The sequence below is a fragment of the Myotis brandtii genome, unplaced genomic scaffold (genome assembly GCF_000412655.1).
Source record: "Myotis brandtii unplaced genomic scaffold, ASM41265v1 scaffold1327, whole genome shotgun sequence".
Classification (NCBI taxonomy): domain Eukaryota; kingdom Metazoa; phylum Chordata; class Mammalia; order Chiroptera; family Vespertilionidae; genus Myotis; species Myotis brandtii.
The window spans coordinates 601926-626675 of record NW_005354705.1 but is presented as its reverse complement, the minus strand read 5'-3'; the positions used below and the strand labels follow the sequence as shown (position 1 = coordinate 626675).

Here is a 24750-nt window from a genome sequence, read left to right as displayed (position 1 = left end):
GAGGTAACAGAGAAAAAAAAAGAGGAAACCAAAAGTAAAGATGGTGGAAGACAATAATCAAAATAATAACAGCTGCATGTACTGAGTGCCTACCTGTGCCCGGAGCTATTAAATTCTTTATGTCATCTCACTTAATCTTCCCAACAAGCCTTGAAGGAAGCATTGTCTAACATTATTCCCCATTTAACAGAAGCGGGGAAGGACAACTTCTATAGAACAATGAAGAGAAAGTCCATCCGACCTGACACCCATCCTCCCAGGTCCAGGCCCACCTTACTATCAGGCAGACTCCAGCTTCTATGTTTCTTTTCCTTCCTTCCCATCCTTTATATATATTATTGAGTTCAGAGAGAGGAAGGAGGAGAGAGAGAGAAACATCAATGATGAGGGATAATCATTGATCAGCTGCCTTCTACACGTCCCCTACTGGGGACTGAGCCTGCTTCCCGGGCATGTGCCCTGACCAGGAATCTAACTATGACCTCCTGATTCATAGGTTAACACCCAACCACTGAGCCACACTAGCTGGGCTTTCTTTTTCTCTTTCTTTTTTTTAGCAAAACAAAACTACTTTCTTTTTTAAAAAATATATTTTATTGATTTTTTACAGAGAGGAAGGGAGTGGGATAGAGAGTTAGAAACATTGATGAGAGAGAAACATCGATCAGCTGCCTCCTGCACACTCCCCACTGAGGATGTGCCCGCAACCAAGGTACATGCCCTTGACCGGAATTGAACCTGGGACCCTTGAGTCCGCAGGCTGACGCTCTATCCACTGAGCCAAACAGGTTAGGGCCAAAACTACTTTCTGAGTATCTCCAGCCTGGTGCTTGGGGGGAAATTAAGCTTCATGAAGAGAGTGGTGTCATCAGAGGGCAGCTGCAGGACATAAAAGGGGGAGGATTCCCTCCTGTTTTCAGAAGCACCAACAAAGCTTTGAAGAGAAAAGTGCTGGTGGTCCGAGTGTCTGCAGCGCTGAGGCTGGAGAGCAGCCTGTGTGTCTGCAATATGCGAGGGTGGTTTTGTGGCTGGAGGATTATGTAGGAAGTGGTTCTTCATCATTAATCATGTGTTGGTGTCAAAAAAGTACATGTTACCACTTAGATGTACCAAAAAAAGTTGTTCTCTTTATTTTCAGTAACTGACCTCACATTGGAATACCTCCCACTAACGGTGGAGAAAGCACAGGGAACCCATCTCCTCTAGAATAAAGCAGGGGCACTTCGGGTAAACATTCATGGCCAATGTGAAGGTTAGACTCTCTGTCGGGGCTGTTTCTTACCTCCCAAGGTGGCTTCAGGATGCCGGGGCCACTTATGCAGCCTTCTGGCTCTGCGTGGGGTGGGGACATGGTTCTCCTCCTGCTGATTTCAGTTGGTGTTGCATTGAGGTGCGGCTCATTACCTTGCCTGGGGGGAGATGGGGGGAGGGATGGGAGGATTCAGGCTGCGTTCTCTGGGAGTGGTCAGTGGTTCCTCACTTGCTGCCTCTGCCCCACTCAGTTCTCATCCACCTGATTCTCAGCACGCCCTCCATCCTTATTAAGCCACCCACTTGGCATTCTCTGAAATGGGGTTGTCCAGAGCCTCACCAGAATATCCCAAAATATCTTTCCATCCCCCATCTCAGATATTGCAAGCAGTTGAGATTTCACCCCAGCCACACCCCTAAGGAGAACTGAAGGCTCCTGTTGTAACCGGGCACCTCTTCCTCCAAGTCCCAGCTTCACTGAATTCTCTTTCTTCACATGCTGCTCACCCAACATGGGTCAGGGCCCTCATTCCTTCTTCCCCCAAAACAGCACTGACACAAGCTATTGGTTGTCGCAGATGTTTACTGGAAATTTGGGCATAAGGTAGGTCCTGAATCTAGCATAGAATAATTCAAGTGAGAACTTGGAATTGGATATTAGCCATAAAGATCCCTGCCGTAAAGACCCACTGGCCATTCCCTGCCAGGAGAACTTCATCTCTCCCCGCCGGATATTCTTCCCAGGAACTGGGACCACTGCACATCTCCCCTCTTCTCCCTCACAAGCCCTTACACACTCACACTGACCATGAACAACTCCCCACCCCATTTCTTTCTTATGCAGAATAGTTTAGCCCTCTCCAGGCAATATAGGTAGGGGTGGGATGAGGTAGGGGTTCCTCCCTTTTATAATCAAACATGCCCAGAAGCATATTCCCCTAAACTAAAGAATAGTAATTCCTTCCCTAAGATTTTTACCTCATTTAGACCAACCACCTCAACTTTAGCCAGCTCTGCTGAAACAACATTTTTGTAATGCCTGATACACTTCTTAGAATCCTCACAGTGAACAGCAGATAACATTATTAACCCCATCTGACACACAAGGAAGCGCAGGCTCAGCAAAGTTAAGTAACAGAGCCACTGAGCAAATCAACAGCCTGGCAAGAACTCAAACCCAGGTCTGCCTTACTCTCAGCACCCGTGCTTTCCACATAGAAGGAGCTATGCAGCTGGGAGGCAAACCTGTTTTCAAAACAATTCCCACGGGGCAGGGAAGGCCAGTGGGCTGCAGGGTCATCTGTGGAGCCAGGATGTAAGAATCCCTGATGCTGGGGGAGGCTGCTCCCAGGCTCCCTACTGGTCCAATGCCCCATCCTCATGGAGCAGCCTCCAGAATACCTGCTCCCTCCCAAGTCAGCCTCTTCCCAGCAGGCCCCACTGTGAACACCAGTGCCAAGTCCTGTCATCTGGGGACAGACCACACTGTCTTCAGATCTCATAGCTACTGAGAGGCAGCTGCAAACTTGAGGCTTTTCCAGACCACCTAATCAACAGGCACCACTGGAGGGCAGGCCCTGTGCCAGGGGAAGTGGAGGGACCATCAGTGTTTGCTGAACTGGACCCAGTTCCAGCCACTACTGTTTCTTCCCTCCTTCCTGATAAAGGGCCCCAGCAGACCTAGCTGGCTTCAGTGACAATGCGCACATGTGTCCACCTGCAACCATTTACTGAGCACCTGCTATGTGCCAAGCATTGTGTACAATGACCCCACCTCTCCTTCCCAGTCACCTCAGTTCAGCAGTAGACAACATTTTAGAAATGAGGAAACCCGTCCAGCAAGATCATAGTTTCTTGAGCTTTTGCAGCTTAAACAGCAGAAGCAGAAATTTGAACCAAAGCTTGTGCAAGTCCAAAGCCTTGGCTGTTTCCATTACCCATAACAGGCTGTCAGGGGAGATAATGATCTATTCCTCCTTCCCCGGGGGATCAAATGTCACTCTTCTTACAGCATGTAAGGCTGTGTGTTTGCTAGTAGTGTCCAAATGTGATTCTAAAAGCCCCATTCCCTGATGGGATGAAGGGTTGGATGAAGGGGCTGGAGTAACGATGAGCCACTGGGTCAGTGACTCCCACCTCAGAGAACCCCACTGAGAGGACCTGGATCCCTCACTGGACTGAAGGAAAAAAGAGGCTCTAAAATTGGGTCAGAAATTCCATGGGGATTTCCCCCGGACATCTGGGCACATCCTGCCAGATGACTTTTTTGTTGTTGCATGACTTCATCCTCACTGGAGGATATTTTTCCATTGATTTTTAGAGAGAGTAGAAAGGAGGGGAGAGGCAGAAACATCAATGTGAGAGACACATCGATTGGTTGCCTTCCCGCATGTGCCCGACCAGAGCTGGTATGTGCCCTTGACCGGAATCAAACCCAGGACCCTTCAGTCTGCAGGCTGATGCTCTACCCACTGAGCCAAACCAGCTAGGGCCTCCCATATGACTTTTTATAAACACGGGCTACTCTCCATGCACCATCCGACATGCACATGATACGAAATTCTAAAGATGCAAAACGATACACAGTGAAATGGAGGTCTCCTTCCTACCCGTCCCCAGGCTTCCCTCCCAGTACCCTTCCTGATGGGAGAGAAGGTAACTGTTACCAGTTTCTTATGAGCCTCCAAAGAGAATCGATGGGTTCATAAGCATAGATGAGTCTGCTTTCTTTTCCCCCACACGCATGTAGTATGCCACATAAGCCATTCTGTCCCTTGTCCCCCACCCCCTTTGTTTTGAGAGAGAGAGGAAGGGAAAGGGAGAGAGAAACATCAATCGGCTGTCTCTTGTACATCCCCTATTGGAGATCAAGCCCACAACTGGGGCTTGTGCCCTGACCAGGAATCAAACTGTCAACTTTTCCGTGCATGGGACAGCGCCCAACCCACTAAACCACACTGGCCAGGGCTGTCCCCTGTCCCTTTTAACTTCTTGTGTCTTAGAGATCATTCTATATTTGCATGGAGGGAGCTGCCTTAATCTTTTTAGTGGCTGCCTGACATTCCATTATATGGAAGTGCCAGAATTATTTAACCAGCCCCTTATTGATGGACAATTAGGCTGTCTCTGATCTTCATTATTACAAATGATTAATATCTTGTATATGTCATATTGTACATGTGTGACTATATATATAAGATAAAGCCCTAGAAATAGGATTTCTAGTGCTTATTAAATAAAATGTGCTTTTAAAATTTAATAGGTTTTACCAAACTGCCCTCCATGAAAGATGCAGCAATATGTAGCCCACCAACAATGAAAGGCAGCAAAGGAGTGCTTTTCATATAAGGATAAAACCTTTGGCTGGAAAAAGACTAGCTGACAGGCAGACAGGCAGGCCCGTGCCTGGTCCAGACATTCATCCTAGAACAAGTGACAAAGATGAGCCAGCCCTACCAACAGGCCGCTTCCTGCAGGCTACACACCTATTTCACAGATGAGAAGACAGGTTCGGAGAGTTGACGTGCCTCACCCAGGGTCATGGCCTGAACCCTGTAAGTCCAGGGCTAATCCTTCCAGACAATATATGCCTGGTCCTCTGATCTCAGCTGTTGTCTCCTGTGTTGACTTGGCCACAACTTGGAGACCCAGCTCCTTCCCTACTATAAACTGAACATAGTTGGGACACCCACATGGTGTAGGGCTTCCTCTTGTCATTTTATTCCTATACACAGGAAGCCAGGACCTGCTCCCACACAGGCATGTTTCCAGCTATTTCCAGCCTACTTGGGGCCCAATTCTCGGAGGTGGGTAGCAGTGATAACCCTGGACATTCATCCTCCAGCCAAAGGAACTGAAAAACTCAACAGTTCCTCTCCATGGTTACCGCTGGGTGGTGGGCAGTGAGGGCATGACTTAAATGAGAGTAGCACATGAGTCATGGATCTTATCATCAGCCACACTAGAAAGAGAAATAAGCATGGTGAAAACAGTTCTCCTTCTTTGTGCTTGGAAAGTGTCTTCACATCCACTAACTCATTTCACCTCCACAGCAGTTCTCAGTTAAATAAGGCAGGGATTCTCATATTCATTCTTCCCATTTTATAGGTAAGAAAGAGGAGGTATAACTTGCCCAATGCTAGAGAAGAACAGAGACTAGAGGTAGACCAAGGGTTTCTGGTACCTAATCCTGGCCTAATAGCTGAATGGATGAGTGGATGGATAGATGGACAGATGATGAATTGATGGATGGATGAATGGATAGATGGGTTGATGGGTGAGTAGACTATTGGTTTAATTTGTTTGTTTGTTTTTCTACACAACATCCATTCCATCAAATATCACCTTAACATCCTTTTGTGGAATCACTTCTCCCAAGGGTATCAAGTAGTACCTGCTGCCAAAACACCCAGAGCTTCCCTGGTTTCTCATCCATCCTTTTTCCAAGTCAGGTTTTCCAATGCCCTATCCATTCTATGAGCTACTCACATTACCCCCAGCACATTATCTTCCTGTTTAAGTTAGCCAAAGTTGTTTTCTGTGCCTATAAACAAAGAATTTTAAGTGATACAAATGTAAAGATGAATGAGTAGATCAATGAATGGATGCGTGGAGGAATGGAAGGAGTAGAAGCATGAAAAGATTGAGCAGTGGGCAACTGGATGAATGCAGTACTGCCCATGGAAGGACTTCATGAACTAAGTGGTCAGGCAAGTCCGGGCCTTGGAAAAATAGGAGAAAAAGAAGGGATGATAATGACAATCCCTCAGCCTTACCTGTAGGAGAAGTGATGTGAATTGATTTTAGAGGAAACAGGACACCTTCACCCAAAATCTCTTCAGTGTACTAGAAGTCTTTTAGTTTTATATTTTTTCACTGAGAAAGGCCTCAAAAACATTGTCAAAACTCCATTTCCTAGATGAGGAAACTAAGGCCCGCAAGGGGCAAGAGGTTTGCCAAAACCCACAACTATATTTGGAGCTGAACTTGGACTAGAACTCAGGCCTCCAAATTCCCAATCCCTTGCTCTTTTCACTGCCTAAAGCTGTCTCTATAAGAAATGACTAATGCCTGGCCAGTGTTGTTCAGTGGTTGAGCGTGGATCCATGAACCAGGAGGTCATGGTTCCATTCCCGGAGAGCACATGCCCAGGTTTTGGGCTTGAACCCCAGTAGGGGGTTTGCAGGAGGCAGCCGATCAATGATTCTTTGTTATCATCGATGTTTCTATACCTCTCTCCCTCTCCCTTCTTCTCTCTGAAAAATCAATAAAAACATCTTTTTTTAAAAAAAAGACATGACTAAGACATAGAATTTCCAAATCCCATTTTGAGGAAATTCCCTAAGGTGACTTCCCAAATGCTCTGCAGGCCTAAATGCTGAGGGAGACAGGTGAAGGGGGGTAGGGGACCCAGCATAGGGGAAGCAAAATACTAGGAACCCCATCCCCAAGAATGTATGCAATGGACAGGAAGCCAAGGAGTTTCCCAGGACTAGCTCAGAAAAGGGTCAGAATCCAGAGCACAACCACAAGAATCCTGTGATTCTGAAACTTGTCACTTCCTTTGTGAGCCTGTCTGTGAAACTTTTTCAATTTTTATTTATTGATTTTAGAGAGAGAAAAAGGGGAAGAGAGAGTGATTTGCTTTCCACTTATTTGTGCATTCATTGGTTGATTATTGTATGTGCCCTGACTGGGGATCGTACCCTAAACCTTGGCATATCAGGACAATGCTCTAACCAACTGAGCTACCGGCCAGGGATGTCTGTGAAACTCTTTGAAAAAGGGTCTGTGTGCTGGCCTGCAAGGACAGCCAGAAGAAAGAAAGAAGGGACCACATCTCACTTCACGGCCACGCTCAGAGACAGAGAAATACAGTGAAAGACAGGACACGGGGCCAAGTCTCTGAAGTTTGCTGCCCAGAGGGCGGAAGAGCTCAGGACAGGCCTGAGTCATCACCGTTTCCTGTGAGTTTTCTTCCTAATAAGAGAAGTAATGCCTAGAGCAGTGATGGCGAACCTATGACACGCGTGTCAGAGGTGACACATGAACTCATTTTTTTGGTTGACTTTTCTTTGTTAAATGGCATTTAAATATATAAAATAAATATCAAAAATATAAGTCTTTGTTTTACTATGGTTGCAAATATCAAAAAATTCCTATATGTGACACGGCACCAGAGTTAAGTTAGGGTTTTTCAAAATGCTGACACGCTGAGCTCAAAAAGTTCCCCATCACTGGCCTAGAGTGTCTAACATGGTGCCTAACAGCTAATGAAAAGTCATTGTCAGCCTCCCCCTCGCCTGCCCCCATGTCTTCTAACACTGAGCTGAGCTGACACCTCCACTGGGAGGAGGACGACATAGAGGGAGGAAATGCTGGAGACTGGACATTTGGGGAAAGGAAGGGAAGGAATTGTTTTCCCAGCAGCTTCTTGTACCAGGCAGGGTGCTGGGTAGTTTACTGATGGCCCCATTTAATCCTCTGAGGTGTCCTAGGAGCAAAGTAATCTTGGCCCCATTTCCAGAAAGGAAATCAAGGTGCAGAATAGTTAATAACTTGTCCAAAGACAAACAGAGAGTCAGCGATCTGTCTGATTTCAACCCCAAGTCTGTCCCTCTTCACAGGCTTTCTCCCAGGAGCCGGGGACTGCGGAAGGGAGGCTGCACAGAGAAAGGGGGACCTTCTGACAAGCATGCAGAGGAAAACAGAAACAAAGATCAGATTCCAAAGGGTCAGGAGAAAGGAGTAGGACCTGAAATCATCTGTCACCCCGCAACTTTGGAAGAACTGATGCTTCCCCCTGGGCCTCGCTCCCAGGTCTGCCCAGCCCCCCAAGGCACCTTGTGGTGGGCCCCTCTGGTAACCCAGTGAGCACATCAACAAACATGCCACATGTGGTCGCCAGCTACAGAAAACAAGCAGATGTGCATAGCCACTGTCCCGTGTGGTGAAGGTGAGAAGACTGGGGAGGCTAAGCTGCACCCCCGCAGCCTGCATGTGGTTGGATGGACAAAAATAGTTGCCATGGTTAGTACCTCCAACCTAGTGAATGCACATGAGGAGATGGGGAGCTGAGGGGAGGTACCAAATAGACTAACACAGAAAGAATAAGCCAGAGCTGGACCAAAAGGCTAAGGCAGGTGGCAGCATCCTGGATAGGGGGTTGAATCCTGTCTCCAGCTGGGCAAGTCCCCAGAGCCCACTGGGAGGCCTCGGCTGGCTTACACCTCCACACTGCTGCCTCCTGCAGATCCTCCAACAGCACTAACGGAGCACCTACCCAAGCAGGGCCCATAGAAACAAGGGTGAGACCACCGATCACTGGCTCAAGTGAGAAATATTTACACTTGTGAACAATAGTGAAGAAAGGGCGCTGGGAGCAACTCTCCGATGTGCAGCTGGGGAAAAGGCCCACTGGGAAGAAATGACCTTGCCTCACGTTTTTTCTCTTGGGGCCCAGAATGGGATTGTAGAGGATGGAGGGACTTTCCATGCTTTGGGCTTTTTTTTTTTTTTTTTTAGTAGCCAAAAGGCCCAAAGCTCCTCCCACACAGTCAGTGGTAGGGGGAACTCCAATTCTGAGCAAAGCTTTGGAATCCAGTTGGAATGAGGTTTCACTTTCTCTGCCGGTTCTGGTTTCCTGATGTCACTGTGGGAGGCTGGGCAGCCAGCCAGCTTAGCTTAGAAGAGTGAATGAAAGAGGAAAAGGGAAGGCTGGGCCAGGAGAGCAGGGGAGGGGCTGCCCGAGGCTGGAGGAATTGCTTTGCTGTCTGGCTTTAGTGAGGAATCTGCTGGGGAAAGGGGTGCAAGAGGTAAGAAGGTGGGTGAGAACCGGCCCTCTGAACTCGAGAAGCCCATCAATGAGCCTGCAGGGTCTATGAATCTCTTACATGCAAAATTATACCTGTGTCTGTGTATGTTTCCACATATTTGTAGAAAGTATTCACAACTTTCCTCAGATTCTTAAAGGACTCCATTACCCAAAACAGATTGGAAGCAATCTCTCACTTTACAGATGAAGAAACTTAGTGGAGAGAATAAGAAATGAATGAGTGGCCTAGACCAAGCACACTGGCTGGACAGGCTCCTAGTTTTCAGGATCATAAAATGCTGGGCGAATTATAACGATAGTTGTCATTCACTGAACACCGACCCTGTACCAGGTACCACACTGGTAAATTTACAGAGGCTCCTTGATTTCCTCATGGAATTAGTACATTAGAGCCAGAGAACTTGGCACAGGAGAAAGTGAGTGCCCCCCCCAAATCCATTGGAACCACCAAAAGGGAAGAATACTCCTGATGTATGTACCCATTGCCTATTTCTGCTCAACAACCCTACCACCCTATCTTACCCCTATTCTCTCTACCACTTACACACACACACACACACACACACACACACACACACACACGGATAAGGATCATATTGGTTCATCTGTGGGTTGCTTCCTTCACCTCCTCCTCAGCTAGTGTTCCAACTCAGCATATTTGATATCCAGGAAAAAACCTTCCTTTCTTCCTTAAAGAGAGAAACTAAGATCAAAGAAAGGAAACAGAAATGGAGCTCACATGGAAAACTGAACCTTAGCAAAATTTTTAAGATTTCTCTAAAAAAATGCAGTGTGATAGAAAGTCCATGAACCCAAACGTGGGTTCAATGTTGAGTTCCATCTACCACTTTAGGCTATGGGACCTTAAGCAAGTCACTTAACCTCCCTAAGCCTCAACTGACCCCTTGGATTAAACACAAATAAAGGTCACTTAAAAATAAATTAGAGGTCACTCATAACTATTAATTGGGGTCTTATCTAGATTACTGAAAAGCCTAAAGTATAGAATATCCTTCAAGGAACTGACATTTTCTTACTGTCAATAATAACATGATAATAATAGCTAATATTATTAAGTACTTAACATGCATCAGGCATTGTACTAAAAGCTTACAAGCATGAGTGTGTTTATTGGGGCTGAGTTGTCGTTATTATTATCCCCAATTTATAAATGAGGAAACTGAGGCCAGAGAGATTAAGTAACTTGCCCAAGGCCACGTGGTTAGTAAATGGGAGAAACACCAAAGCCCCTGCTCTTAACCAGCCCACCACACAGCCTCCCACGTATTTGGGAACTAAGGGGGCTTTGTGAAGGGAACAATTACAACAGGTATGCCCGGCCAGTGTGGCTCAGAGATTGAGGGTAGACATATGAACTCGGAGGTCATGGTTCAATTCCCAGTCAGAGCACATGACCGGGTTGAGGGGCTCAATCCCCATTGTGGGGTATGCAAAAGGCAGCCCATCGATGATTCTCTCTCATCATTGATGTTTCTATCACTCTCTCTCCTCCCTTCCTCTCTGAAATCAATAAAAAAATAAACAAGCAGAACGCTATTCTTTGGATGGATGAATGTTTCTGAAGTGTTTGCAATTTATTTCTTTAAACGAGATGGCCATGTCTTCCAAAATTGCGTTTCTACTGTTAATTGCTTAATGAGGAAGGAATGAGAGGATCCTTGTGACAAGTTTAGAACAGTACCTGGCACCTAAAATGGACATAATCACTGTTAATGCCCGAATGATGTGAGTCAGTGGAAAGAGCTTATGCCTGGTCATCAGAAACACCTTTTTAGCTGTGTGACCTTAAGGACCTTAATAACCACATCTGAGGGGTAGTTTCCACTTCTGCAAATTGAGACTAGTAACAATCTTGCCCAAAGTCCTTGTGAGGAAGGAAGAACACAAGGTCTTTCCTTTCTGGATGATTCAGTCACCTTCAGCTGCCACTATCTATATGACAGTAGCTAGCAAGAAAGTGTTCTTGGTATAACATTACACCTTTTTTAAGTTACTTTTTTTTTTTTAGAATTTGTTTGTTTTTGTTAGTATCAATGGACACTTTTTGCTTAGATCATTCAGAGGTCAACTTCAACCCAGCTCAGGCCAACTTGTCACTAATTCTGAATTATCCAAATAGGAATTGATGACGATTTACTGTAACCAGTTCTTTGGAATGGGTTAGAACCCTGGCTCTAATCAAGACCACCACATGGATTCAGTTCAAGGATGTCCCAAACATGAACCTTTTTTTAAAAAATATGTTTTATTGATTTTTTACAGAGAGGAAGGGAGAGGGATAGAGAGCCAGAAACATCGATGAGAGAGAAACATCGATCAGCTGCCTCCTGTACACTCCCCACTGGGGATATGCCCGCAACCAAGGTACATGCCCTTGACCGGAATCAAACCTGGGACCCTTGAGTCCGCAGGCCGACGCTCTATCCGCTGAGCCAAACCAGCTAGGGCCCCAACATGAACCTTTTAACGGCGAGCAGTATTTTGGCAGATAGAGCACTGAAGTGGGAGCTAAGGCGCCCAGGTTCTGATCCCATCATTCATTTGCTGTGTGTTCTTTAGCAGGTCACTTCCACTCTCTGGGCCTCAGTTCCCTCCTCTGCAATGGAAGAACATGAACAAAAATGATCCCTAAATTCCTTTGCAGCTTTCTGTAGGGACAAAAAATGAGATGAGGCCCAGCCGACATGGCTCTGTGGTTGGGCATCTACCTATAAACCAGGAGATCCCAGTTCGATTCCTGGTCAGGGCACATGCCTGGGTTTCAGGCTCCATCCCCAGTGTGGGGTGTGCGGGAGGCGGCCGATCAATGGTTCTCTCTCATCATTGATGTTTCTATCTCTCTCTCCCTCTCCCTTCCTCTCTGAAATCAATAAAAATATATTTTTAAAATAAATGAGATGGGACCCCAGCATTTACTGATCCTCATCTGAAAAATGGGAACATGGGGATAATAATAGTAAATGAGTTGACACATGTGAAGCCCTTAGAATAGTGGCTAGCAAAGAATAAGCTTTCAGTTAATGGCTAATAATCTAAGTCTCTCTCTCTCTCTTTCTTCTTAACAAGCTTGTAAGCTTAAAGACATTAAGCAAATTCCTAAGGATCACTCAACAAGTAAATGGGGGTGACCCTTGCAGCCATTACCCACTCCAACTCATATCTGGTGAAAAGGTCTCCAATGCCCAGTTCTGATCCACTGCCTCAATCACCATCCTCTGGGACTACATATCAGAGGACCCTCCCCTTCTCAATAAAACACCTCATATCATAAATAACATCCTTCCATGGATGAGAGGGAAGATACAGACCTTTGAAAGCAACCAAATAAACACCCAGTTGTTTCAGATCCCTGTCCTAACCACCCCTCCTCCTGCCCTTAGGGAAGCAGCCTCTTGACTGACCTCTGAGGGGGAGCCCAGCCCTGGAAGGTGAAGCTGAGGATGCCAGCAAAGGAAGAGGTTTTCTATCACCAGCACTTGTGCTAGCCCTGCCTGAGGGCAAAGGGGAAACCGATGAGCTCACTTTGGATCTGAGGTTGGTGAGGAGAGGAAGAGAGGGGGAAGGGGGAGGAGAGAGGGGAGAAGAGGAAGAAGGAAAGGAAGACAGAAACGGGGAAGGAGAGTAAAAGCAAGACAGCCTCAAATTTCTGGAGGCTATTTCAGTTTTCTTTTCTGTTTAATGCAATTTCACGTATGATGTCAGCCAATGCCTGGCTACTATTTTGGAAACTCCCCTTGGGGGCGCCCCCTCTACTGGCCTGACTTGCTATAAAGGGCCAGCCTGAGCTGCAGAGAATCCCTGCAAAGGATCCTAAGACAGCACAGGATCTCCCACAGCCTCTACCCACAGGTACCATGAAGGTCTCCGCAGCTGCCTTCGCTGTCCTCCTCGCCGCAGCCGCCTTCTGTGCTCCTGCATCGGCCTCCCCATGTAAGTCCTGACCACCTGAGTCAGCCCTCAGGCTAGCCCAGACCTTGCGTTTATACTGTCTGGACCCTATGATTTTCATTCTTACTTACTGCTTTTCTCTGATGCCCAGTGGCCCCTGATGGATCTCTGAGCCACTTTATGGCAAGGACCCTCTGATTAACTTTTCTGTGTTTTCAGGGTCTACACCCCAAGCTTGCAGGCACTCACTGAGTGTGGACTGATGCTGGGGTTATTAGTAGGAAGGGGCAGCTCAAGCTGACCTAAAAACATGACTCATGCCTGCCTAACACCAGCAAGGTTTCTAAGAAACTTATAAGCAAGTAACTAAAACCCTCCTGGGACAGTCATATTTCCCCCCATTTCATAGAGGGATAAAATGAGGCTTGAGAAAGGATAATGAAAGCTAATTAAATACCTACTATTTGTCAAGTATTATGCTGATTGCTTTACATATATCATCTTATTTAATACTCACAACTATTCTTTTTTAAAAATATATTTTTATTGATTTCAGAGAGGAAAGGAGAGGGAGATAGAAACATCATGATGAGAGAGAATAATTGATCAGCTGCCTCCTGTACACCCCACACTGGGAACTGAACCCGCAACCCAGGCATGTGCCCTGACCAGGAATTGAATCATGAACTCCTGGTTCATAGGTTGATGCTCAACCTCTGAGCCATGCCGGCCAGGCTCACAACTATTCTTTCAGTAGCTGTCCTTGACTTACAGATGGGGAAACAGAGGGAGGCCCAGAGAGGTTAAGTAATTTGCCAGGTTCACACAGCTAGTAAGTGGGGAATCTGGTATTCAAACTCAGTTCTATTTGGCTCTTAAACACTCCTACTCTGCTGGGAAATGGCAAGTGACATTTCCTAGGGTCATTCTGAATTAATTGACCAACAAAAAGTCCTCCTTCTCTGACACGGCCCTTCTTACTATGCCTCAGCCACGGCTCCTACCATCCACCATGCACCTCCAGTCTGAGTTTTGGAAGCCTCTCCCCAGCCCACCCTAGGTCTCAAAGAAATCAAGTTCTGAATCCACTGAGGATTCTAGAAGGACAAGATAAGGCCAGAGGGCACAACACAAGTTAGGAAGAGGCCCAGCATGTACCGAGAGCCAAAGGCATGAGGGTGATGGTGCAGAGAGAAGGATACAAGCTAGGCACAAGAATTAGGTGAGGGATTGGGGAGATCCTCTCAGTCCTCTGTTGGAATTCCACTCTGTCACTGTGTGTCAATGACAAAGTGACTTTACCTCTCTGAGCCTCAGTTTCAGCCAAAGGATGATAATAGTCTATTTAAGATAAATCATATAAAGTACCCAGTGCACTGGCAATGAATACAAGGGTCTCTTCCTTCCTTCTCCCAGATGCTTCGGACACCACACCCTGCTGCTTTGCCTACATCTCCCGCCCACTGCCCCGTGCCCACCTCCAGGAGTATTTCTACACCAGCAGCAAGTGCTCCATGCCAGCAGTCGTGTGAGTCTCGGTCCCATGGAACCCTCCAGCGGGGTGCAGAGCCTATCCCCCTAGGAGCCCTCTAGGATGCCCCATCCACTGGGGCCCATCCTCTAGCTGCTCAAATAGCACGGCTCCTCCAACTCCAGCTTCAGATTCCCCAGCTATCATGAAAAGGATCAGACAGGGTGATCTTGGAGGATCTTCCCCACTCTGATGCACTAGGTTAGGTCTCTGATCTTTACAGCTGTGACTTTTACTTGAAAATCATCTGCAATGATCTTGTATGGAGATCAATTTGGTCATCACTTTCCAGTTAAGAACTTCACAGTTGCCCATACCCACAACCTATCAAATCCACCTCAGAGGAACTAAGGAGAGGTCAGAAGTCAGGGTCCTAGTTGCAGTCACTTGTGCAAAAAACACACACAACTTGATTGATTGGTGGAGAAATAATAAAATGAGATTCTCCTTTAAATCTGCAAGCTAATACATTTGAAAAAATCAAATAATCCCTACTACCTAGGAAGTGCCTACTGTGTGTCAAATGTCTTACATGCATTATTCTAGACCAGGGGTGGGCAAACTTTTTGACTCGAGGGCCACAATGGGTTCTTAAACTGGACCGGAGGGCTGGAACAAAAGCATGGATGGAGTGTTTGTGTGAACTAATATAAATTCAAAGTAAACATCATTACATAAAAGGGTACGGTCTCTTTTTTTTTAGTTTTATTCATTTCAAACGGGCCGGATCCGGCCCACGGGCCGTAGTTTGCCCACGGCTGTTCTAGACCCAGGGCCAGAGACTTGGGAGAGCACACAGAAAAGAAAGGCAGCAACTTTGAGTAATTCTCAAGGGACAGGTGAGGGTGGAGGCTCCCATGAGACAGAGCAGGAAAAGAGGTAGGTGGGAAGTCAGGCAAGTGGAGGGTCCCCAATATGGGGGGGGAGGGAGAGAAGTCTTGGCGAGGAGGGACTATTCTCCAGTGTCCCATTCTACAAGGAAGAGAAGGAAATGGGGGCCTGAGCAACCCTGACCCCAGATGTTGGTTTCCTGACCTTTTGATTTCCTGGCCACAGGCCAAGGGGGCAGAGGAGAGCAGATGATGGTAAGCCAGCAGAATTTCCTGTATGCCACCCAGCTTAACAAGAGCGGGGTCTGGGTCTGAAGCTCTCTTACCACCCCAAATAAGAAAATAAACACTAGGAGGTACAAGAGCCCAGAATATGGCTTCTGCTCCCTTTCTCTTCTCTGCCCGCTAGGGTGGGAGAGAGATGGTCACGGGGCTCTGAGTGAGGCTCAGAACAGGGAAGCAGCTTGCCTGAGAGCAAAGACTACCCATGACAGAGCATGGAACAGGACCAAGAAACCCTCATTCTCACCAGACAACCTAAGCCTTCATTTTTATCTGAAAACATCCTGAAGGAGAAGCCAAAACAAGAAAGGTCCAAGTCGGCAGGGCTAGCCCCAAAGTGGCTGGTTAGTTGGTAGAAGTGCTTTGACACTGCCAATATCTCAGTGTCCTCCACCTCTCTGAGCCACAGTGCCCTGTACCAGGATCTTTGGTCTCATGTTGCTCTGATCCACCCTAAAGCAGAGGTCCCACAGCATTCCAATGACAACAGCACATGCATGCTATTTTCAAAACCACATACTATCTCATTTGACCTCCGCAATAACTGTGCAAAGTAGGAATTGTTTCTGTCCACATTTTAGAGATTTGTGAAAGACTCAGAGGCCCTAAGCGATTTGCCAAAGGTAATCCAACTAGTTAAGTGGTGAAATCAAGACTCCAGTTTATGTCCTTCCCTCATTCACCCACACATGCATAGATGTATTCATTTGTTGAGTTTCTACCCTGTGCCAGGCACTGTGTTATCTAAAGCCAAATTATATGGGGGGGTTTTTTTGAAAGGGGGGGTGGTTTTTTAATTTTTCAATTAGAATTGACATTCAATATTATATTAGTTTCAGGTATACAGCATAGTGGTTAGACATTTATATAACTTATAAAGTGACCCCCCCCCGCCCCATAAGTCTAGTCCCCACCCAGTACTATACATAGTTATCACAATACAATTGACTATATTCCCTATGCTGGACTTTACATCCCTGTGACTATTTTGTAACTGCCAATTCATACTTCTTCATAAAAATATATATTTCTATTGATTTCAGAGAGCAAGGGAGAGGGAGAGAGAGATAGAAACATCAATGATGAGAGAGAATCATTGATCAGTTGCCTCCTACATGCCCCACACTGGGGAACAAGCTCGCCACCAGAGCATATGGTCTGACCGGGAATCAGACCATGACCTGCTGGTCGATGCTCAACCACTGAGCCATGCTGGCTGGCCCCAATTCATACTTCTTAATCCCTTCACCTGTCCCCCAGCCCCCAACCCCTCTCTCATCTGGGACCATCAGTTTGTGTTCTGTACCTATGTGTTTGTTTCTGTTCTGATAGTTCATTTACTTTGGGGTTTTTTTTAGATTCCATGTATAAGTGAAATCATAAAGTATTTGTCCTCTCTGTCTGACTTATTTCACTTAGCATATACCTTCTAGGTCCACTCATGTTGTTCAGGGCCCTTTCAAGGGACATAGTTAGGGAATGAGTAAGTGTATCTCGTATTATTAATCCAGTCCAACATTTATAGCTCCTTCCTCTATATCAGAGCTCATAACCTTGGGTAAACATTCTAATCAGCTGAGGAGCTTTGAAAAGATACTAATGCCCAGGTCCCTCACAGGTTTGTTTTACCACCTCCAGTCTCCCTCTTGCTCAGCCATGACCAAGTTCCCAGAGAATGCCTCTTTTTCTCTGCATCTGGAGCACCCAGTACGGGATCTGAAACAGAAGAAAGGCTAGTGGTTGACCAGTTCAACCCTGGGCTCCTCGGGCTTGTATCCCCTTTGCTCTCCAGGTGGCATGTGTGTGTGAGAGAATTACAATGCACACAACTCTGCTTCTGGCTTGGAGCCCTTTTCAATCAACAGGAAAGGAAATGTCCTTTCCTTAAAAGCCACAGATAAAATCTTACGGAGCTCTAAAAATGACCTACCCAGTACCTTCATCATCTCCTCTTGTGCCTCAATCCATATCATTCTTAAAACTGGCTGTCCCAGCGCTGACCAGGTCTCTCTCTCCTCTCTTCTCCCACAGCTTAATCACCCGAAAGAACCGTCAGGTGTGTGCCAATCCAGAGAAGAGATGGGTGCGGGAGATTATCAACGCTTTGGAGATGAGCTAGGATGAAAGGCGCCTTAAACCCAGAACTTATGCAACTTTCTTATTGCTTCTCCCCAATCCCCGGCTCCCACCCTCCTGGGAGGCCGATTCTACTACACAGCATAGCAGCAGTTATAAAAGCCTCCCCACCAAAGCCCCCAGGAGCTCCTGGGGCTCTGAACTGTGCACAGAAAATCTCTAGCTTTTGAGCTGCAGGTGCCTCAGCTCAGGCATGGCTCTGCAATCAGGAAGGAAGTCGGCATGCCTCTGGTCAGCATGCCTCTGGAGGCGAAGAAGGGAGACAAACTTGGCTTCGATGGTAATGTCCCATGGCCAGAGCTCCAACCTCAGCCCCTCACTGGGATAGGCTGACCGGCAAAAGTGAGAAATCAGCTTTCTATTAAAATTCCCAAGACAATTTCGAAGCTGGCTCCTGGCATGATTTCTTCCTCAGGGACCCTCTTTCCTCATGAGTATTAAGCATGCAGGAGTGCACACACCTGGTGTCCTCCCTAGATTTGGGGGTGATGGCCTTGCACAGTGAGCAGGGCTGGGAGCATAAACTCTCTGAGAAGGGGCATGGGCAGGACAGTGGCTTATCTACCCTGGGGGGAAACAAGAGTCACTACATCCCCACCCCCAAGTCCCCACAAATTTATTTCACTCCCTGTCACAGCACCTCCATTTCCTCAGACCTTCCCCTTCTACCCTTGTCTACCCTAGTCCTCATCCCCAGTCTTGCTCCTAGAATAGGCTTTAGTGGCAATCCCAACACCTCAGTTCTTTCAAATAGAGGGAGTAAAGAGGTGGGAGTATTCCAACTTCCCCATCGATGTGCCCCTTCATGTGAACATATATTGACAATATATATCTTTGTAATTATAGGGAGCATAGCTGAGTGCTCACTGTGTGCTGGGCATTGCCAGCCCTTTACATTCATCATCCCTCATCCCCACAACCCTTTGGGGGAAGCAGTATTATCAACCATGTTTACAGTTGGGAAAATCCTTGGCAAGAGAAGGAAATAACTTGCCCAAAGCCCCAAAGTAAAAGAAGTAAAATAAAAAAAAGGGGGGGGGCATTTAAACCCATCAGGTCTTATGTCAAAGCCCATGCTTTTTTTTTTTTAACCCTTAATTTGTAAAACTTTAAACCTACAGAAATTTGCAAGAATATACCCATTAACCTTCATCTAGATTTGAATGTTAACATTTTACCATATTTGCTTTATCTATATGCATATGTGTGTGTGTATATATATATATATATATATGTGTATATATAGTTGGTATAATACATTTTTTTTCCAAATTTGAGAGTAAGTTGCAGATGTGATATCACTTCACCCCTAAAAGTTTCAGTACATATTTCACACTCAGGAAACCTAACATTGACACAATACTATTTTCTAAAACACAGGCCATGATCAAAGCCCACAATTGTCCCAATGTCTTTTACAGCTATTTTTTAAATCTAGGATACAATTATGTCCACATACTGAATTTAGCTGCCATGTCTTTTCAGTGTCCTTTACCAGACTTTCTCTGTCTTTAAGAACATAGATATTTCGGGGAAGTTCAGATAAGATTTTTGTAGAATATTTTATTTGAATTTGCCTGATTGTTTCCCCTGAATTAAACTCAGGGTAAACATTTTTGGCCAGAATACCAGAGTGATGCTGTCTTTCTCAGTACAGTACATCAGGGCACACGATGTCAGTTTACTAGTGATGTCAAGTCTGATGGCTTGGTGGCCCCTGTTCTCTTGCTACAGTGAGCTGCCTGCTGTGTGCCAAGCACTGTACTAGGCATTGGGGGTGGGGGTCAGGAGCGGAATAGAGGGGTGAAAGAGCTACCAGCCACAATCTGTACTTTTAGGCAGTTCACAGTCTAGTGAGGAAGATGGAAAGACCCATGAACAGATGAAACATAAGACAAACTCTTAAAGGGAAGCACCACTACAAAAGGTTGTGGTCATATTGTGGGGTAGGGGGGATTACACCTAAATGGGGTGAGGCAGGGTGCCTCAGGGAGAAAAGAGACTTCAGAAATAACATTTAAGTAGAGTTTGAAAGATTTGAAAACTGTTTAACAGGTGGAAAAGAAAATGAAAGGCCTGACAGCTAGAGGAAACAGCATATGCTAAAGTAGGGGTATGAATGGTCTTAGCCCAGAGTTAGTTCAGTCTCTTGCTACCAAGGAAAGAGGTGTGAGTTTAGGAGGGGCTTTCCCATCCCTGCCATTTTCCTGATGACTAATCCTAAGAACCACCCCTGCTCCTAACACGGGTTTATGTGAGCTTGACACTTCACCAAACCCTTAGACTATCTCTTTGAATTTATGCCTCACCATAGCCCCTCTAGTTAGCTAGACAGACATGACTTTCCCGCATTTTAGATGAGGACACTGAAGTTCCTAGAGGTAAAATGACTAGCTCAATCCATAAGCCAGTAGATGCCAGGGCTGGGGCTAAAGAATGGAACTAGAGCCCTGGCCGGGTAGCTCACATGGTTGGAGCATTGTCCCAATGTGCAAGGGTTGCAGGTTCAATCCCCAGTCAGAGGGCACATACCAGAGTCAACCAATGAATGCATAAATACTAGTAAGTGGAACAACAAATCGATGTTTCTCTTTCTCTCTCTCTCTCTCTCTCTCTCTCTCTCTCTCTCTCAAAATCAATCAATACATTTTCCTTTTAAAGAATGGAACTGGAGCATTCTAGTTACCTAGGAGACCTGGTTGCTCAGCACTTGGAAGCTTCCATTTCCAGAAGCCCAGACATCTCACTAGTTCCTCTTGTACAGAAGACAGGTTATCCTGAGCTCTCTCTCCACATCCCCGAAGGCCCTGTATTCTCCACCACCACCACCCTGCCCTCTGGCCCCACCAGGAGAATAAAAAGATGGCCTACGAAAAATCAATCGATATCTTTGAAATCGCCAGGTCAATGTTCAAGTACCCATGGCTGGAATATCCATACAGGACCAAAGGTGAGGCTGGAATGGAGAGGAACAGAATCAGGGGCAAGGGCCTGAAAAGGAAAGCCCCCTGGGTCCCCTTCCTGGCAGGCGTCTGGGTGAGTTCAGCAAATCTATGGGATGGGTCATGGAAAGCCCATGAACACTTGGATGGCTCCCCACAGCCGGCAAGGTAAGTCTCCAGGGTCTTCTAAAGTGGGACATCTTGTTTCCCAGGGTCTGCTCCCACACCTGCACCCTGGCTCTCTATCTAACACTCACACCTGCAAGTCTTTGCATAAGTTGTTCCCGGTGCCTAATGCTCCTCCCCTTATCTATCGCCTACTTGGACTGAAGACTCAGAGCTTGTGCAGAGTCTCTGGGTAAACAAGTACTGAGCCAGGTTAAGGGTCCCTCATCTGTACCACCTGTGCTTTCATCTGTCTTCACATTTGTTTCCCTTTGTTAATCACTAATAACAGTCTGTCTCACTAGCTGATCCAGTGGCCCTCAAAAGTGTGGTCCCAGGACCAGTAGCATCAGCATCTCATTAGAAATGCAAATTCTCAGGCGGAATCAATCCTCTAGGGCAGTGGTCAGCAAACTCATTAGTCAACGGAGCCAAATATCAACAGTACAACGATTGAAATTTCTTTTGAGAGCCAAATTTTTTAAACTTAAACTATATAGGTAGGTACAGTACATTGTTATTAGCTTAATTAGGGTACTCCTAAGGCTTAGGAAGAGCCACCAAGGGGCCATTTGGGGGTCGAACGACCCTTTCACAGGGGTCGCCTAAGACCATCGGAAAACACATATATAATTACATATTGTTTTTGTGATTAATCACTATGCTTTAATTATGTTCAATTTGTAACAATGAAAATACATCCTGCATATCAGATATTTATATTACGATTCATAACAGTAGCAAAATTACAGTTATGAAGTAGCAACGAAAATAATTTCATGGTTGGGGGTCACCACAACATGAGGAACTATATTAAAGGGTCGCGGCATTAGGAAGGTTGAGAACCACTGCTAGGGAATTGCTCTAACAAACTCTCCAGGTGATTCTAATGCACACTCAAGTTTAAAAAACTCTGACCAGGACCAATGGTTTTCACTATTAGCTGCACATTAGAATCCTCTGGGGAGTTTTCTCTAATACCAAGGCCCCTTCCTCAGAGAATCTGTTCTGATTCTATTAGTCTTATGTAGGGCCAAGGCATGTTAAAAGTCCCCTCAGATAATTCCAATTCACAGCCACAGTTGAGAACCACTCTGCTGGACCAGAGCTTCTCAAACATGAAAGTACATACAAATCTTGTTGAAATAAAGATCCTGATTTGCGAAGCCTGGGGTGGAGCCTGAGAGTCTGCATTTCTGAGAAACCTCCAGGCTATGGCAATCCTGCTGTTCCACAGACCACATTTTGAGCAGCAAGGTATCAGGAAACCATAAGCCCCTTGAGGACAGGAATAACACCTTATTTACCTCCCTGGTGCCTAGTACTCCTGTTCACTAAATGCTGAATAAATGAATGCCTGAATGGATGATTCCTTAACCCGCCTTTGTGACTGCTGTCTCATTTCTACCACAGAACTCAAAAAGGCCTCGGTACCTGTTTACCTCCCCTTGTCCTGCCACCAGGTAAGACCCCTAACTTTTGCCACCTTGGGAGATTTGTTGAATAGGAGGGGCAGCAAACTGTCCCTTCCCATTAAGGTCAGTTCACAGAACCCCAACACTCACCCTTGGGCATGTTAAAAGTTCCCTTGAATAATTCCAATAAGCAGCCAAGGTTGAGAACTTCCTCTGGTCCCATCTCTGAGCTGGGCTGAGAACTGAGGGCAGAGGAGAATTTGTCACTAATTTTTGGACAAGTCACTTTCCTTCCATAAGCCTCAGAAGCCTCCTCTGTCACAGGCCAACCCTTGTCCAGAACCCTTCGTGGAACTGTTGTGAGGTACCATCATCAAGGCCTAGGCAATGCAATCAGTGCTGGATGATGAGTCATTTTTATTAATTAATACAGAGATTCTCATAAAACACAGAGCACCCAATTAAATTTGAATTTCATATAAACAATGAAATATATATATGTATGTATGTGTGTGTGTGTGTCCTATATAATAAAAGCCTAATATGCTAAGTGCCTGGCCAACCAGTCAGCCGTTCAACCAATCAAAGCATAATATGCTAATGAACGCTAAGGCCATCAACTGCTTGCTATGACATGCACTGACCACCAGTGGGCAGTCAACTGGTCGCTATGATGTGCACTGACCACCAGGGGGGGATGCTCTGACCAGTAGGTTAGCTTGCTGCTGGGGTCCGGCCAATTGGGACTGAGTGAGATGGGCCGGACACGCCCTGGAGCCCTCCTGCAGTCCCTCCCCCGCTGACCAACCTCCCACATCCCTCCCCGGCCCCGATTGTGCACTGGTGGGGTTCCTCTGCCTGACCTGTGCCCTCTCGCAGCCACATCTGAGGGACCCACCCACCCCCAGTGCAAGAATTTCATGCACCAGGCCTCTAGTGCATGCCTGCGCGCGCGCATGTGCGCACACACATATAGCATTCATTACCTGAAATCCAAGTTTAACATCCTGTTATTTGCTTGCTGTTTACTAAATCTGCAACTGCTCTGCCATCCACCTTGTTTTCCCAGACACCAAAGGAAGAGTTCCCCCCAAGTCCAGAGTGCTGGAGGCAGCACCCAGCCAAGCCAAACTCAGCACCATACTGCTACTTTGACACGCCTGAGATGTACACGCACTGGCACATCCTGTATGATCATCAACAGAAACGGGAGGCCCAGAAGACGTTGCAGAAAATGAGCGCTCAACTTAAGTGTGATTTACTGTTATTCTCCATACCTTCTGCACCTTCTAGGAAAGAGAAGGAAAGGGTGTGGTGGGGCAGGGAGTGGAGCAAGTCAACCTATAGATTCCAGAGAAGACCTCAGGATAGAAGGAGGCTCATCTGTCTTCCGCTGGTCCCATCTCTAAGCTGGGCTGAGAACGGGGGGCAGAGGAGAATTTGTGAAGGGGGGAGGAAGGGAACAAGGGGACCAAGGCTGCATGTGCAATCTCTCACACAGATACCACTTCAAAGAGGGCACTGACATCCAAAAAGTCCATCTCCCCATGATCAAGTTGACTACAAAATATCAAAAAGAACCCAAGACTTTACACCCTACTGAGGACTCCTTGAAGTGGCAAAGATTAAAGGTCAGGGACCATGGTGGGAGGGAGGATAGAGAGACTCCCTTCCTGTGAATGCCCTTACCTTGGGCTCTCACCATCCTTCAGCCCTCAATCCCATAATGGAGGACAGCGAGGAAAAGGGATTGGATTGGATGAGCTCCTTTCAGTTTGAAGTTTTACAACTATATTTATTCCTTTCCTCCTCTCCACTGGCTCCTTTGGAAGGGCAGGAACTCACAAAAAGCCTGAAATCTCCCAGAGAAGATGAGCAGTTCTATGCAACACAGGTGAGAAGTTGCAAGGGTGGAGGTAGGAGTTGGCTGAGTTGAAGAGGAGAAAGATGCTTGAGGTGGGGGTTGGGTGGTGTTCCAAGAACCAAATCCAGCTGTGTACAGAGAATGGTAACTCCTGGGGTGGTATCCAAGGTCTCTTCCCTTCCCTCTACCCTTCTTCCTGCAGGCTCTGGGGTGCCTGGGCATCAGTGATGAGTCTGTCATAGAGGCACTACTGCAGGTGGTAAGTCTGGGGCTGCACCAAGTTCAGGAGAGGAGGGAGCAGGGCATAAGGTGTATAGAACATGGGCACAGACAAGGCTCACAAGGATGGTGGGTTAGATCCAGCGAAGAGAGCCACCAGGGTGCAGCATATGCCAGCTCATGCCCTTTAAAGGACAGCTTGATCTAAAAGGATGGGGGAGGTGGAATTTGAAGAGCCCTTTTTGCGGGGAGCCGGTCCATCCTTGCTGCTTGACACAGTCGCTGCAGAGAAGAAACATCTGCACAGCATATGTTTCAAGGGACCTGGCGTATATGGCATACTGTTCTTAATATGTATGCTCACCTTCTTGG

The 24750-nt window shown here is 46.5% G+C and overlaps 2 protein-coding genes across 2 annotated transcripts in view; both read left to right on the top strand.

Moving 5' to 3' along the window:
* Nucleotides 1–12878: 12878 nt before the first annotated feature.
* CCL5 (chemokine (C-C motif) ligand 5) lies at nt 12879–18144 on the top strand. Its single transcript, XM_005860215.2, has 3 exons — nt 12879–13036; nt 14411–14522; nt 17669–18144. The coding sequence occupies exons 1-3, from the start codon at nt 12961–12963 to the stop codon at nt 17754–17756; spliced, it is 276 nt and encodes a 91-aa protein (XP_005860277.1). The 5' UTR covers nt 12879–12960; the 3' UTR covers nt 17757–18144.
* A 2491-nt stretch (nt 18145–20635) lies between these two features.
* Nucleotides 20636–24750, top strand: part of HEATR9 (HEAT repeat containing 9) — an 11770-nt gene continuing 7655 nt past the window's right edge. Inside the window, exons 1-5 of the mRNA XM_014534769.1 lie at nt 20636–20723; nt 22294–22343; nt 23365–23604; nt 23956–24189; nt 24362–24418. Of these exons, the coding sequence (XP_014390255.1) occupies nt 20636–20723; nt 22294–22343; nt 23365–23604; nt 23956–24189; nt 24362–24418 (669 nt within the window). The remainder of the gene's footprint in view (nt 20724–22293; nt 22344–23364; nt 23605–23955; nt 24190–24361; nt 24419–24750) is intronic.

Excerpts from the sequence above, each read along its gene's own strand:
- CCL5 (XM_005860215.2), top strand. The coding sequence starts at position 12,961 with ATGAAGGTCTCCGCAGCTGCCTTCGCTGTCCTCCTCGCCGCAGCCGCC. Across the intron at positions 13,037-14,410 it reads TCCTGCATCGGCCTCCCCAT|ATGCTTCGGACACCACACCC; the intron begins GTAAGTCCTGAC and ends TCCTTCTCCCAG. Across the intron at positions 14,523-17,668 it reads TGCTCCATGCCAGCAGTCGT|CTTAATCACCCGAAAGAACC; the intron begins GTGAGTCTCGGT and ends CTTCTCCCACAG.